Source organism: Ylistrum balloti, unplaced genomic scaffold (assembly GCF_031769215.1).
Source record: "Ylistrum balloti isolate Yb309-2 unplaced genomic scaffold, AGI_CSIRO_Ybal_v1 Utg370208, whole genome shotgun sequence".
Classification (NCBI taxonomy): Eukaryota; Metazoa; Mollusca; class Bivalvia; order Pectinida; family Pectinidae; genus Ylistrum; species Ylistrum balloti.
Genome location: NW_026782179.1, coordinates 661,406 through 674,925, shown reverse-complemented (window position 1 = coordinate 674,925; position 13,520 = coordinate 661,406). Strand labels below are relative to the sequence as shown.

Here is a 13,520-nt window from a genome sequence, read left to right as displayed (position 1 = left end):
TCTTGTTAAGTCTGCAACAGAATTTTTGGTTTAAACAATATTTTATTTTCAGATTTTCATTTACAACATAAACATACACAAATTATAAAATTGAAAATGGATCTGGCAACAAGATTATAAATCTTATCTTAAGCCATCTCCAAGAATGTTTACACCGAAGCTGGTATGCAGAGAGTGCAGGAGGACTGTCAGCCACTATAAATGTCACGCCTGAATCCGCATTCTTATCTGTCAATATATGCTTATTTTAATCAATTAATAACCAAAACAAATTAATTCCTTCTTGAAAGGTTGCTGAGGCAATTCCTAGCCTTTGTGTTCAGTATATATGGTAATAACACCTAAAATTGATGTTGTGTGCATTAGCGTGTTTCCTATTTACGTATATTGCATGATATTGTAGACAGCAAATTGCTGCAGATGTCGTGACTTTAAAACGTCACCATAAAATGGGTTTTCCGCAAATAGCAATTTTTTTATTGAAATTATAATTCATTATGATAATGTCACGATTTACAGTTTAGAGTTATTTTAAACTTGCCATTTTGTTATCATTAGCAGAATTAGAGGCCTCTGTCGTGAACGCCAGACATAAGTAAACGCTACCGCTGTATCAAAAAGCTGGATGTGATGTTTCAAATGATTTACTTTTTAAACAAGAGGCCTTAGTGGTTGTCTGTGTTCTATAAATACTGTCGTTGTTCTGGTAGGATATAATATAAAAGTAAGATAAATTAATTCTACATTACTTCAAATGTAAAGTGTATATCACATTAACTGCCATGTCATGTTAATGATAATGACAACGCTTGATCTAAAATAAAATACCAAAATTGTGTGGGTTTTTTTCCATCTTAACTATAGTAAACTTTACCCCTCCACTGAGGTCATAAATTCATAATTCAGACCTTCCCATATATATATATATATATATATATATATATATATATAGCCCCCGCCCATCAGCCCCTATGGGGTCACAGCAAGGGTTAATAGGTGCATTCATTCTAACTATCATCTGAAGACAAATAGTTCTGTTTGCATTGTTTCCAAAAGAAATTAAACATATTACGCTTATATTATCGTTTTTCTATATAAGCTATACTAAACTTTATTTACAATCTTGGCAAAGCAACTAAGAACCTCTCATCCATGAAGAGCATTTTATTAGTGTTTTTTTTTCAAATGATTGTGAGTGTCTTTGAACCGTTTTTTTTTTTTTTTTTTTTTGAAAATTGAGTCAATTTGACTCCTTTTGCCCCCGCACCTCCCTCAGGTTCCCTATGTAGGAAATGAGTTTTCAGATCCTATAACCTTGTAATTTTATCTCACCTTTGGCCATGCAAGGTTTCTGCAAAATTTCATTTGAATTCGTTCATGGGTTTTTGAGGAGTTGAAAATGTCATTTGTTTACGGATGGACGGACGAAAAATAAAGGCTGTTGCAATAGCTGTTGACAACCGCAAATTATTAGTTAAAGCATTTCCTCGCAAAAGCAGGGACCTTTAAAGCTCGGTCAGTGGTGTGGTGACCTATATGATCTCGGATAGAGACCCGTGCTGTGTGTATGTAATGCTTCGGCATGTGCTGTCGTGTCGATAATAAGGACACTCCATCTAAATTGCTCTAGATGACATGCGACGGGTATCCCGTATGTTGTTCAGTGAAGTTGGTTTTATTTACTTCTGTCTCTGTACAATTTACTCCCCGTAGTTTGCTGTAACCTGCATGCCACGATTTACTCCATTCTTTCAATAGCACGATTCAGAATATATACTTTACCACTTTACTTTCTTTTGAAATAATTAAATATTGAAAAATATATTGAATTCTTGGAGTTAATGCACCTCCCCATTTTTTTTTAAACATTATTCGACCAATTTGGTCACCTCTTATATTTTTTAACAACAAATATCTCACCAACACTGACAAGTCCTAGAAGGACAAAACAGTTGTAAGATGTTTAATGAATTATTTGACTCTACTATGTCTAATCTAAATTTGCATTGAAAGGTATGGTTTCTTTACTTTCTTTCTCTTTTCTCCGGTAGTTCCGTTACCACATGAAACAGGCATAAAGACAAGACATATTTCAAGCATACCTTTTGGTTTATATCTGTCTTGATGTCCAGTAGCAATAGGCAGAATCTCTATCTTACAGTATTATGGCATCAGTCCTTCTTGTCGCTGTATTTTGGAGAAATACTGGATGGGTAATTTTCAAATTTCATCTGTAGGGTTCCCTTTGTCCCTAATTTTGCAACATGACCGAAAGGCGGCCATATTGGATTCTGATAATTAAAGTTTGCTACTGTTATTTCTGGAGATGCACTACATGGATATTTCTCCAATTTCATAAGAAGGCTCCACTTGGTCGTTAGTTGTGCTTGTTTAATTTTGGGACTGGTCAGAAAGACAAGATGGCAGACAGACGGCTGTCTTGGATTTTGACTGATTTTTTTTTTATGTGTAAGTTGTACTTAAATGCTAATTTAGTTAATCAGACTCTTCGAAATTTTTAAAATTTTTTTTCAAAATACGGAAATAGACACTGCAATTGCATTGCAATACCCTAATTACTGATACGAATTACGATAGTTCTCTGCCTAGTAAATTTTATACTACCAGAAGTTTTGAGCCCCTAAATTGTAAAACTACCAACATTGTTTATGGTAATGATTGTGCTCTGTGTGGTTTAACATTTGTTGGTGAAACAATAGGACAGTTAAAACAACTATAATTTGCCAACGTTTAGTAGTGAACCGAGGAGAGAATCAACATTTCAACTGTCGATGAATGTCCTTTGGAGAAAATTTACTACCGTACAAATGACCCCCACACTGAGCACACAACGTGAGGAACATTATTTTAGACTGCTTGGCACTGTTGCGCCATATGTCTGTAATGACCGCGTGGACAGGAAATGGACTTGTTCAGTTTTAGATGACGTTTGAAAATGTACTGGATACTTTACAGAAACCACTAGATGTCCATCATGTTCGAACTACGTTATATTCACTTCCTCTCTCCATGCTACGAAAATTCCAAGTGGATTAAGATAAAACTGCTTCTGGTGACCTGTAGAAACTAGCTTTGAGACTTCATAAAATTATTGGTGATGTGGCACAAATCAGGCCCTTTTAACCTGTCCGTAGTGACAGCCGCTGGTCTAAACTACTGACCACCATTCAAAGTATTATCAAATCTGGGTTATACTTATTGTAATACTGTTTCCTCAAGAAGTGGAATTAATAGTATGTGGATTTTGAAGAGCTTTTGACAAATCTTCAGCACCTTCATCTAAAAACATATTTCTTCCGTAAGAACATTTGACTGTTCCACCCTGTACACCACCATGCCCCATTTTAAACTGAAGGAACGCCTTCATTGTCATGTTATGAGAGTCTTCTTCTCAACAAAAGGTGAATGGCGGTTTAAATATATGGTTTGAACGATACTGAAGCGTATTTCGTAAAAAAATACGTCGAAATAAAAAAAAGAAACATGCGGAAAATGAAATCATAAAAATGATCGAGCTTCTAGTTGAAAACATCTTGGTCGAGTTTGGTGGTGGGTTCTTCCAACAGACCATTGCCATACCAATGGGAACTAATTGCGCCTCTCTGTTGGCTTACTTGTCTTTTGTTTTCATACTAGGCTGAATTTATAGAACATCTTACCAAAACAGGTCACAAATACCTTGCAAAGTCGTCTAATTTCACCTTGATACATTGATGACGTCTTGTCTTTAAATAACAAGAAATGTATTGACCACGTGCATTGTATATTTACGAGCATTTGAAATCAAAGACACGATATTCTCTTCTACGTCAGCTGCTTATCTCGATATTTTTCTTTGACGAAAATAACATAGACAGCTTTCCACCAGCTTATATGACACACGCGATGATTTCAATTCCGTATCGTGAATTTTCCATTTTTGGATAGCAATATTCTTGCATCTCCAACCTATGGTATTTACATGTCCCAGTTGATTCGATAATCAAGGGCCTGTTCCCATTATCACGATTTTCGTGCAGGAAATCGTCAACTGACGGGAATTCTCGTAACACAGGGAGTTCAAGAGATGCAGATTGAGGAAGATTATAGAGAATAGAGTCGCCATAGTGATATCGTTAAGAATATTCTATTTCTTTGTGTGACATGAAGCTGGACGTGTTTGGTGCTTGTTAGTTTGCCTGATGATTCTATTGTTATATACCTTATTTTCATTTGTGAACGTAACATAACTTACTTGCTTTAATCAAGAGTATACACGGCGGGTGTCGTCGATGAAGCAGAAAACGCTCAATCTTCTGGAACACGGGGGCAATTTAATTCAAAACCCGAGTCCACATCACCATATGATACTACATTATCAAATTTGATCAAATCACCTCAATTAAGTCAAAATTGTTGCTTACCATCCAGATCGGCAGACATGTATAAAGCTTAGGTTCTACTCACCAGGCTGAAGAGTTCTAGACAATGTGTCTTATTTATTTATTGTTATTTATTAAACAAAACTAAAATAAAATAAAAAAATCTTTGTACTTCTTTTATTGGCATGAAATAAGAATACACAAAATATTTTCAAGTTACAATCATATTAAAGACGATAATTCACAGCAAATGACTGGTCACATACATAAAACGTTGTAGTTGAAATACTTCACAGTAAAATATTTCTACAATACAAAAATTACCTTATCATAAGTATTTACTTGTCAGTATCTTGACATGGATATAAACAGAAAACTTGATTAAGGGTGGAAATAATCCTGTAACAAGACCTTTCACCAATATGACCTTGATTTTATTTCTATATTTCCAAACTTACTCAATAGATTTTCCATTAGTACCAACCCTTTCCATTTAGAAGGGACATTCACAATTTTCATTGCAATTTCAGACTTAATTGCCAACCAATCAAAATTTCCTGAATTTCAGCATCAGAACAAGAAACTTAAAGTAAATAGTATTACTTTGTCAAAACGAGTGTTACACTATACTATATTTCAACATCAGCAATCTTCCTGATGGAAATATGATAGGTACATGTGTTAAAAAAATGTTGACACGTAAGGTTTTTTTAAGTGTATTGTAATTTATAAGCCTCACTTTGGTTTTCCTTCCCAGGTCCACAGACTGACAAGTACACATTGTAAAAGGTCATAGATTCGTATATAGATTGTAAATATACCATAAAGCAAATTTGGAATCAGCTAAGCTGGTCTGTGATGAAATGCATCGGATAAAGATATGTTTTTCACTTGTATATTTCCACTGCAAAATTTTAAAAGACTGATAAAGATGATGCTTATACAAAACAAACAATCAAAAACCATTTGTACAGCAGTAGAGCATATCAGCAAAGTTTGACCATCATCAAATGTCTTACAAAGCCGCTAAATACAGAACAATTGTGATAACGTCTCACCAAAAAATGATTACGAGTGTGCCAACCCTTTTCCCCGCCCCTTCCTACATTACGGCGGGGAAATTGCTCCAGATTGTGAAAATCTTGAGTAATAAGAATATATTTGGGTCAACACACACTGTATAATGAAATATATTATTTTTTTCCTCAAGTGTAAATCTATTAGTGGTCAGTACTGTCCACACAAGTTTAAATTTCTTAGTAATCTGTTTAAGGTTTGTGACTGGAATGGCAATTAAGTGATACTGTTTACTTAACTGATAATTGGATATAATAATACATTGTTGCAAAAAAAAAGTCATAAACAATATTATCCATGATTCAGCAAGTGTTTCCACTGTAATGAACAATAGAATAAAGATAATGCCATTCAATGTAACATTCTGAGAGCAAATTGATAAAATTCTTTAACCTGTTTGAAAACAAGTACTGTCTAAACCGGACACCTTTGTGACTGAATAATTTGGCTAGTTTGTATAGAGTTCCAGATTGCAGAGAGTCCATTTTAATTATTTGACCAGATTAAGCAAATATCTGGACTGCACAGAGTCAAGTTTAGACAGAGTCTAATGCATTTCTCCTGGCTAAAACTATCACTACACTACAACATGGATAAGTATGGCTCTTGTTATCATGGTGGTTGCTACAAGTAATGCTTAAAATATTCTCAATGGAATGACTTTCTGAAAATCATTAGACAAACTTGATTCTGGTGTGCTGCTCATCACAGGCAAGATGGCATAAAAACATTGTATGTTCATTTTATGCACACCGAAACACCACACAAACCAGCTGTCTAAAAATCTCCAGGAGTTTTAAGAAAAACACAAAAAGATAAAAAATGTCTGGTAAGATTATTGCATTAGAATGTTATAATTTACATACAAACCAGTTAATTGTTTCTGAATTAATTAAAATTTCATCTTTGTTTGAGATTAAACAAAAACACAAGGGCTTCTGTATTGTTGTCTTTTAATTTAGATGCAGAAAATACTTTTGAGACATGATGAGAAACTATATGTGAGCACTTCTGTGTTAGTGCTTCCCCACTAGAATAAGTGCTAGCAGCAAGCACTGACACAGTAAACTGCACAAACCATTCTCAAGTCTCTATCAGCTGTCTAGCTGATCACCATAACCAGCTATACTGATGGAGAAAAACGAAGGGCAGTAACTCTTGGGATATCAGATTGGCACAAACATGCTAGAATGAAAAAGTTCTCACTTACACAAAGTGTTTTTCAATGTCATGCTTACTTATTATTATACCCAAACATGAAAATTTGGAATTAAGTTAATATCATATAGTCAATGTATATTAAACATGACAAACAAAGACTTTCCATCGCAATATTATATAAGATAATCCGAAACAGGACTTAACATTTCTGTGTAATGTTTATGATGGCAAATTGTTATACAAGCTTTACATATGTATATACAGATCTGATTATTTCAAATATCACAAATAGGTACAAGAAGCATACAGCATGACGCCATTACATAAAAATTGTACATACATGCACATACACTGATATACAATACAACAAAAACGCTGACAGATGTTTACAATTACACTAAATGTCATCAACACATAGATAGGTATTTAGATATACAAAGTCATTAAAAAGCATGTGGTAGAATGTGTTTATCTTATATAAATGTACATAGTACACCATAAATACACAAATATTTACCAAATACACATGATAAACATATTACGTGTGGTAAACATAGTTTTCTAAACCATAAACAGACAAGTATACCAACACATCAGTATATTTAAGTATCACAAATATACCGTCAGATATCCAAAAACACAATATCACAAATATACACGAATGTCTATGTAAATAAAATCTTTAACCTCACACATTGATCGATACATAAACAATTGTACAACATTGAAGGTTATCGAACTTTAAAGTGACATAGTCAAATTGAGAAAAAAGCTAATTTGGCAAAAAAAAAAAAAAAAAAAGAAATCCACTTAAGCACTTTATCAATTTTTGGCCACAAGACATATATATATAAAGATTTAAATATGATCAGGTAGCCAGTCCAACTTAATGGATATTGGAGCTTAAATGCTATATGTTTTGATTTAATATCTTTTATGGAAAAAAAATGGGAGTAATCATTATTAAGGTGACAGCAGTGGTAACAATAAAGATTGTGTCTCATTGGGATAAATAAACAGGTGTCTAATACAATCCGAAGAGACACTTGGCTATCTAGTTCTATCTGCGAAACTGCCAAGCTTGAAACAACTCTATATGGGATGCCTCAGACAGTGATATTCTTATATATATATATGACATGAAACAAAAAACAATGTTAAGCAATAAAAGATGGTGAGATGGATCTATGGTCACAACTTCCAAGTCACCTTGGTAACAAAAGCAGACAGATTTGAAAAAGATCATTTTTTTTTTAAATTTAAATCGTTTTTTTTTTTATCATTGCAATCAAAGTAAGAGTGATAATTTATCTTTTTGTGTTTATTTTGTCAAACATTTTCATAAAGACTTTAAGCAATAAATAAAATTGAGAAACTAGCAAGTTGTTGTCTGATAAAGAAACTCCCATTCATAAAGAACATGTGATGATTTTTTGATCGTTTATACGAAAAAAAATTTATATTTTCAATTTTTATTGTAATGTTACTATCAGTAATTATCAAGTAAGAATGCTCTGTAAATCTGTTTGTAAAAGTATTTTAATCTTATCATCGGAAATATCTAAAATAAAAAGGTAATTCTATACAAAACATGAAAGTAATTAGATACAACCTCAAAATATGCAACATAATTTATTATGTAAATTAAATTTGCAGAGCCTTACATGCATTTTATTTAAATTAATTTTGTATAGAACTGCTTTAAAAATTGTATACAAATAAAAACCAGGTAATCAATTCAGTATGGCCCTATGATGTATATCTACAAAACAAGATTCTTCATATCACTTAAAATTAACAACAGTACAACAATCATGATACTTACACAAATAACAACTGGAAGTTAACACAAATTAAGGCTCCTTGCAACCAAATTGCATAAGAAAATATCAATGAGATCAGAATAGAGTCCAGAGCACAGCCTATATATATATTGAGTAGAATAATTATTACAGAGTCAAATAAATTATTCAAAATGATTTTTGTTAAAGCATATTGTATATGTATGTGTGTGTGAGTGTGCACATATGTGTGTGCATGCTACAATGACTAAATAAAGCGCAATACACAGTTAGCTCCCTTTCCACAATCATTTTGATAATATCACTCCTCTGTATAATGCCAATAATTTGATAGAAACTCGTGGCTCAATAAAATTTGTTAACAGTTTGCAGTTACACATCTATATTGTTAGTTCATACATAAAAACACAGAAACTTTCATGTGCCCTAAATTTTATGGATTAAATCTTTAGCTTTTAGAAATAAATACAAAAATAAAATAATAAATAAAATTATACAATGTAACATATCAAAAAGAATTATTATTAATAAACATGATGAATAACATTTCAGAAATGTTAACAAAATTGTTATATCAATGTAATCCATTTGATCTTTGAAAGAAATATTGGTCATCACACATATATCGTTAGTTATTGTATATTTTGAATAATTCATAATGAAAAACATCACAAATTGATAGAGTTTCAACTTTGGAATTTAAAAATATGAACATGGACACTTAAAAGATACTGAATTCATAAAATCCAGAATAACATAAACAATCAAATCATTTAATTGTCTTAACTATTGCATATTCATATACTATAAGATGATATTCTTCCCATCTTAACCAAAGTTCTTTTTTATATCTTGTCCATTAAAATCAATAACGTAGCAGATTTAAATGGCTGGCAAACATGCCTAAATAGCAAATATTCTATTAATTTTGCTTTAGTAGCTTGAAACGTGGCATGTAGACTTATACAAGACTAAAAATCAAAAGTCAAGCACTTCTGTCAATGTGATTTGTTTTGTTAAATTTTCTGATCTTTTAAGATCTAATTTTGATTAGAGATGTACGTAAATCATCAATTTTAAAGAAATATTGAAATTAAACAATAAAGGATACTTATCAATACAGCTAATGACATCACACAATGATATTGTAGATGTTTACTATTCAATACTCGTCATCATTAATAAAACAGGATTATTTTATATATTTTGTCCAGATAGGTAAGTACGAACAGCAGAATCCTATTTAACAACTTCCCGTCATTTGTTTGTTATTTACAATCAAGTTATACTTTAAGAGTGAAAGACAAGGTCTTGATTGCTATTCCTATGCACTTCATAACTTGGTGTATACACCCTCATTGGTCATTTGTCTGCTGAAGGTGACATAGTGAAACCAATAAAAAGTTACATATAAAATTCATGTTTTCCTCTTTGATACATAATTTGTATATCACATAACTATTCCTAATACCGGTACATGTATACACCATATATTTAGGATGTTAAACTCATTATTTCTCGATGTCCTTCAACCCAACGACACTATCTTAACATTTCCTGTGTGTTAGTGTGTCAACCATCATCTGGAATGATCACAACCAGGCGATATCATGGCCAATACTGTAACTAACGTACAGATCATGTTCAGATTGAGTTTGGAGTAAAAACAAACCAAACAGCACAATAACAAATTACCTTCGTGTGTGTAGATGTGTTACAGGATGTTTCAAAACAATGTATTACAATACAGCATGCAAACTTTGTTATCTTTGGGCTACAAACAGATGGTGTTACTTTTATTTTTAATATTCAATGATTCACAAGAAAAAATTTGGTATCAGGACGTTTACCAATCATTAAGATTCTTTTAAAAGCACATAAACATATAAAACTACCAAAATAACAATACATCTGTCAAACTTTTAAAGATATCTTGATCCAACTCCTATTGAATATCATTTCAATTATGCTTTTCTTCCTAAATCATAGGAAAAAGAAAATTCGGATGAAAATAATGTCAGAAATGTGCATCAACTCAGAACTTAACATACATATGTAGATTAAAATATAAGAATATTTCTAGTGTGAAAATTTGGCTATATCAGTTTGGTTCCTGGTGATATTGATTTTAAACAGGTTCACCGTAGGAGGGCAATGGAGCTGCTACATCTGAATAATTCGGAGGAAGTGCCATGACAGCTTTCACTTGATGCCTGGTCACAGAGTTGGAAGTGGATGGCTCGGTGTCGGGAGGGTGGACGGGGGAAATTACCCCTGGGGGTAGGTCAGTCATCATAATGGTCTCATAGGCTGGAGGAAGATCCGTAGTGTAAGCCAGCTGATCTTGGGAGGGCGTGTTGATTACTGTTAACGTAACACTAACATTAGTATTTCATTACACGTTCAGATATGTGACCAGTTCAAAATCAAAGTACCAAAATGACTAAATGTCAGATACAATACATTACATGCAAAACATCAAATAAATGAAATTTGTGTAAAATGTACAATTCACTACAATCACAATTCCAAACCAAGAGATTGCCACTGGCATAAAGGTATTTGATATTGAGCCCTGAACAACAATAAAAGATTTCAGATCATAAAAGATTTATTTAGTTATGACATGGTGCATGATAACACAAAAGTGTAAGTCCAGGTTGGTTAATTACGTTGTTCTTGTTCCTTTTCTCACATTATTATTGTATGCTACATACGATGCATGTGAAGTTTAATATGAATTTTTTGTAGTGACAAATTTGATTCTTCCCACAAATTGAATTGATTTTGAATTTGAAATACCTATGAAAAAGGAATTGAAACATCATAATTATTTACAGACTCACATGTATAAATGTACAGGACCATTTGATTTTCTTTAATTCCATTTTTTATGATCAGTAATGAATCAGGACTGATGTTGTGCTATACCTGAACTGGTGTGAAAACACAGCTGTGGTGAGTGTTGTGTGGGTCAATCTGACTGATGTTGTGCTATACCTGAACTGGTGTGAAAACACAGCTGTGGTGAGTGTTGTGTGGGTCAATCTGACTGATGTTGCACTATACCTGAACTGGTGTGAAAACACAGCTGTGGTGGGTGTTGTGAGGGTCAATCTGACTGATGTTGTCCTGTACCTTAAAAGGAGTTAAAACAATGTTGTGGTGGGTGTTGTGAGGGTCAATATGACTGATGTTGTCCTGTACCTGAACTGGTGTGAAAGCACTTTTGTGGTGTGTGTTGAAAGGGACAAACTGACTAATATTTCATTGTACATACCTGAACAAGTGTGAAAACACTGTTGCGGTGGGTGTTGGGAGGGCTGCTGTCCATGGGCTATCCTCCATTTCCTTGATATCCAAAGTTTCCCTAAGATCAATGTTCCAACCAAGATGATGAGTCCACAAACTGAAAGGTACAAAATGATTTTCAGCCTGTGGTATAAACTATGTCAATCATACTTACAGATGAGAACTGGATGCCCTGTACCTGGAAAGAGATCATTCAGTACCTATCATAAATAAATATTTCATATATTAACATTGCATTCATAATCTGGAATCCAAAAGCTAATTAATTTCCATTCTAAAGATTTTTTTATTGGGTCTAATGTCTATGCGTTTTCTTTTTTCTTCTGAAGGAGATTAAGTACCTTAATAACAATTTCACATCTTTGCTTCAAATAGACAAAAACTCACACTGTTAAGTTTGATCTTTTATGATATTAAGATAGTACTATCATTAACGATCAGAACAGATCTTTTTTTTTGTTGTATGTTTTATGTGAAATGTTTTACTAAGAAAAAACCCAAACAAAATAATTGAAGATGTATTTCACATTGCAATCGGTATACCTTTTACCAGTTATATGAACAACATTGTAGCTTTTACTACATTGTCAATAGGGAAACAAAAATACATTCAGTGTGTTATTTTTAGCAATAATGCATGGCTACTGAGGCATTGAGATATGTAGCACATTGTTAACTTGCAGGGTAAATATCAATGCTTTTCTTTAAATCAGTGACAACCTACCCATTCCCATGACACACAGCATGATGGTGATCGAGTACTGAGAGTGTATTGCCTCTGCAATAAACACACTACCAACTGTCAGCATGCAAAGTCCTACACAGGCTGCACAAACAAATCCACATGTCATTTGGCGCCATAACCTTGGACTACCCAGGTCTTCCTCCTTCACAACCAGATTACGCTGCTGGCGTACATATTCGCGATATGACCGATGGCTCGGACGGACAGACACACCCCCTCCAGAGTTCCTTGGGCTAGAGGCCTGCTGACCATGGTTAGCGGTCATTTTGCAAATCAAGATCAGTGCATATGATTGTTAAGCCACGCACTCTCTTCTAGAATTAGTCAGTCGTCATTCCGTTACATGCATAGATCATATATTTAAACTGGATAATCATACTTTTGGATATCTTTGTATACAGGTACAGTCAATCTGAAACGAAAGACATCTAATTGTGGTTCAATATAGAAGTCTATAATTACATTTAATAAGTAGTTTTTCACTTCACTGAACTCATTATTATAACATTAACTTATGCACAGATGAAAACATATCCCAGTTACAAGATTTATATACATTAACTTTCGCAGTATCTAACGAACATATCCCTATGGCCAGAGGGTTTACATTGAATGCCATGGAGTCTTTATAATCACAAAAGTTGTGGGTGAAAAAAAATCCGTCATTCACCGTCTTGACGGTATACAAATAGGGTGAAATGAACACAAGATACTGATGCAATAATTTCGTGTCACCGCAAATAATGTCATATATGCAATGACATAACCACGTCAAATTAAACTGCTTGCTGAAATATCAATATTGAAATGCGTTGTGTAACACACTTACAAAAAGTAGGACGTTCTTATCCGTATCTCGTCTATGTTCATTTCCAAATAGTCGTCTAGATCACCAAATACGTTTGTTATGCAGTTCTATATCATAGCTCAAATTCAAACGTTCAATCGAGGCCGAGTTTTACTATCGGAACATATTGGAGTCTTTCATATATCTTGGAGCATAAATAAAATAACAAGGTTTCCGAATGTAAGTCAAATGAC

The 13,520-nt window shown here is 33.3% G+C and overlaps 1 protein-coding gene across 1 annotated transcript; it reads right to left on the bottom strand.

Annotated features, from left to right (window-relative positions):
- Nucleotides 1–9,548: 9,548 nt before the first annotated feature.
- On the bottom strand, nt 9,549–13,323 carry LOC132551657 (uncharacterized). Its single transcript, XM_060215832.1, has 4 exons — nt 13,309–13,323; nt 12,459–12,891; nt 11,703–11,831; nt 9,549–10,786 (listed from the first exon to the last, which is right to left on the bottom strand). The coding sequence occupies exons 2-4, from the start codon at nt 12,742–12,744 to the stop codon at nt 10,551–10,553; spliced, it is 651 nt and encodes a 216-aa protein (XP_060071815.1). The 5' UTR covers nt 12,745–12,891; nt 13,309–13,323; the 3' UTR covers nt 9,549–10,550.
- Between the last annotated feature and the right edge of the window lie 197 nt (nt 13,324–13,520).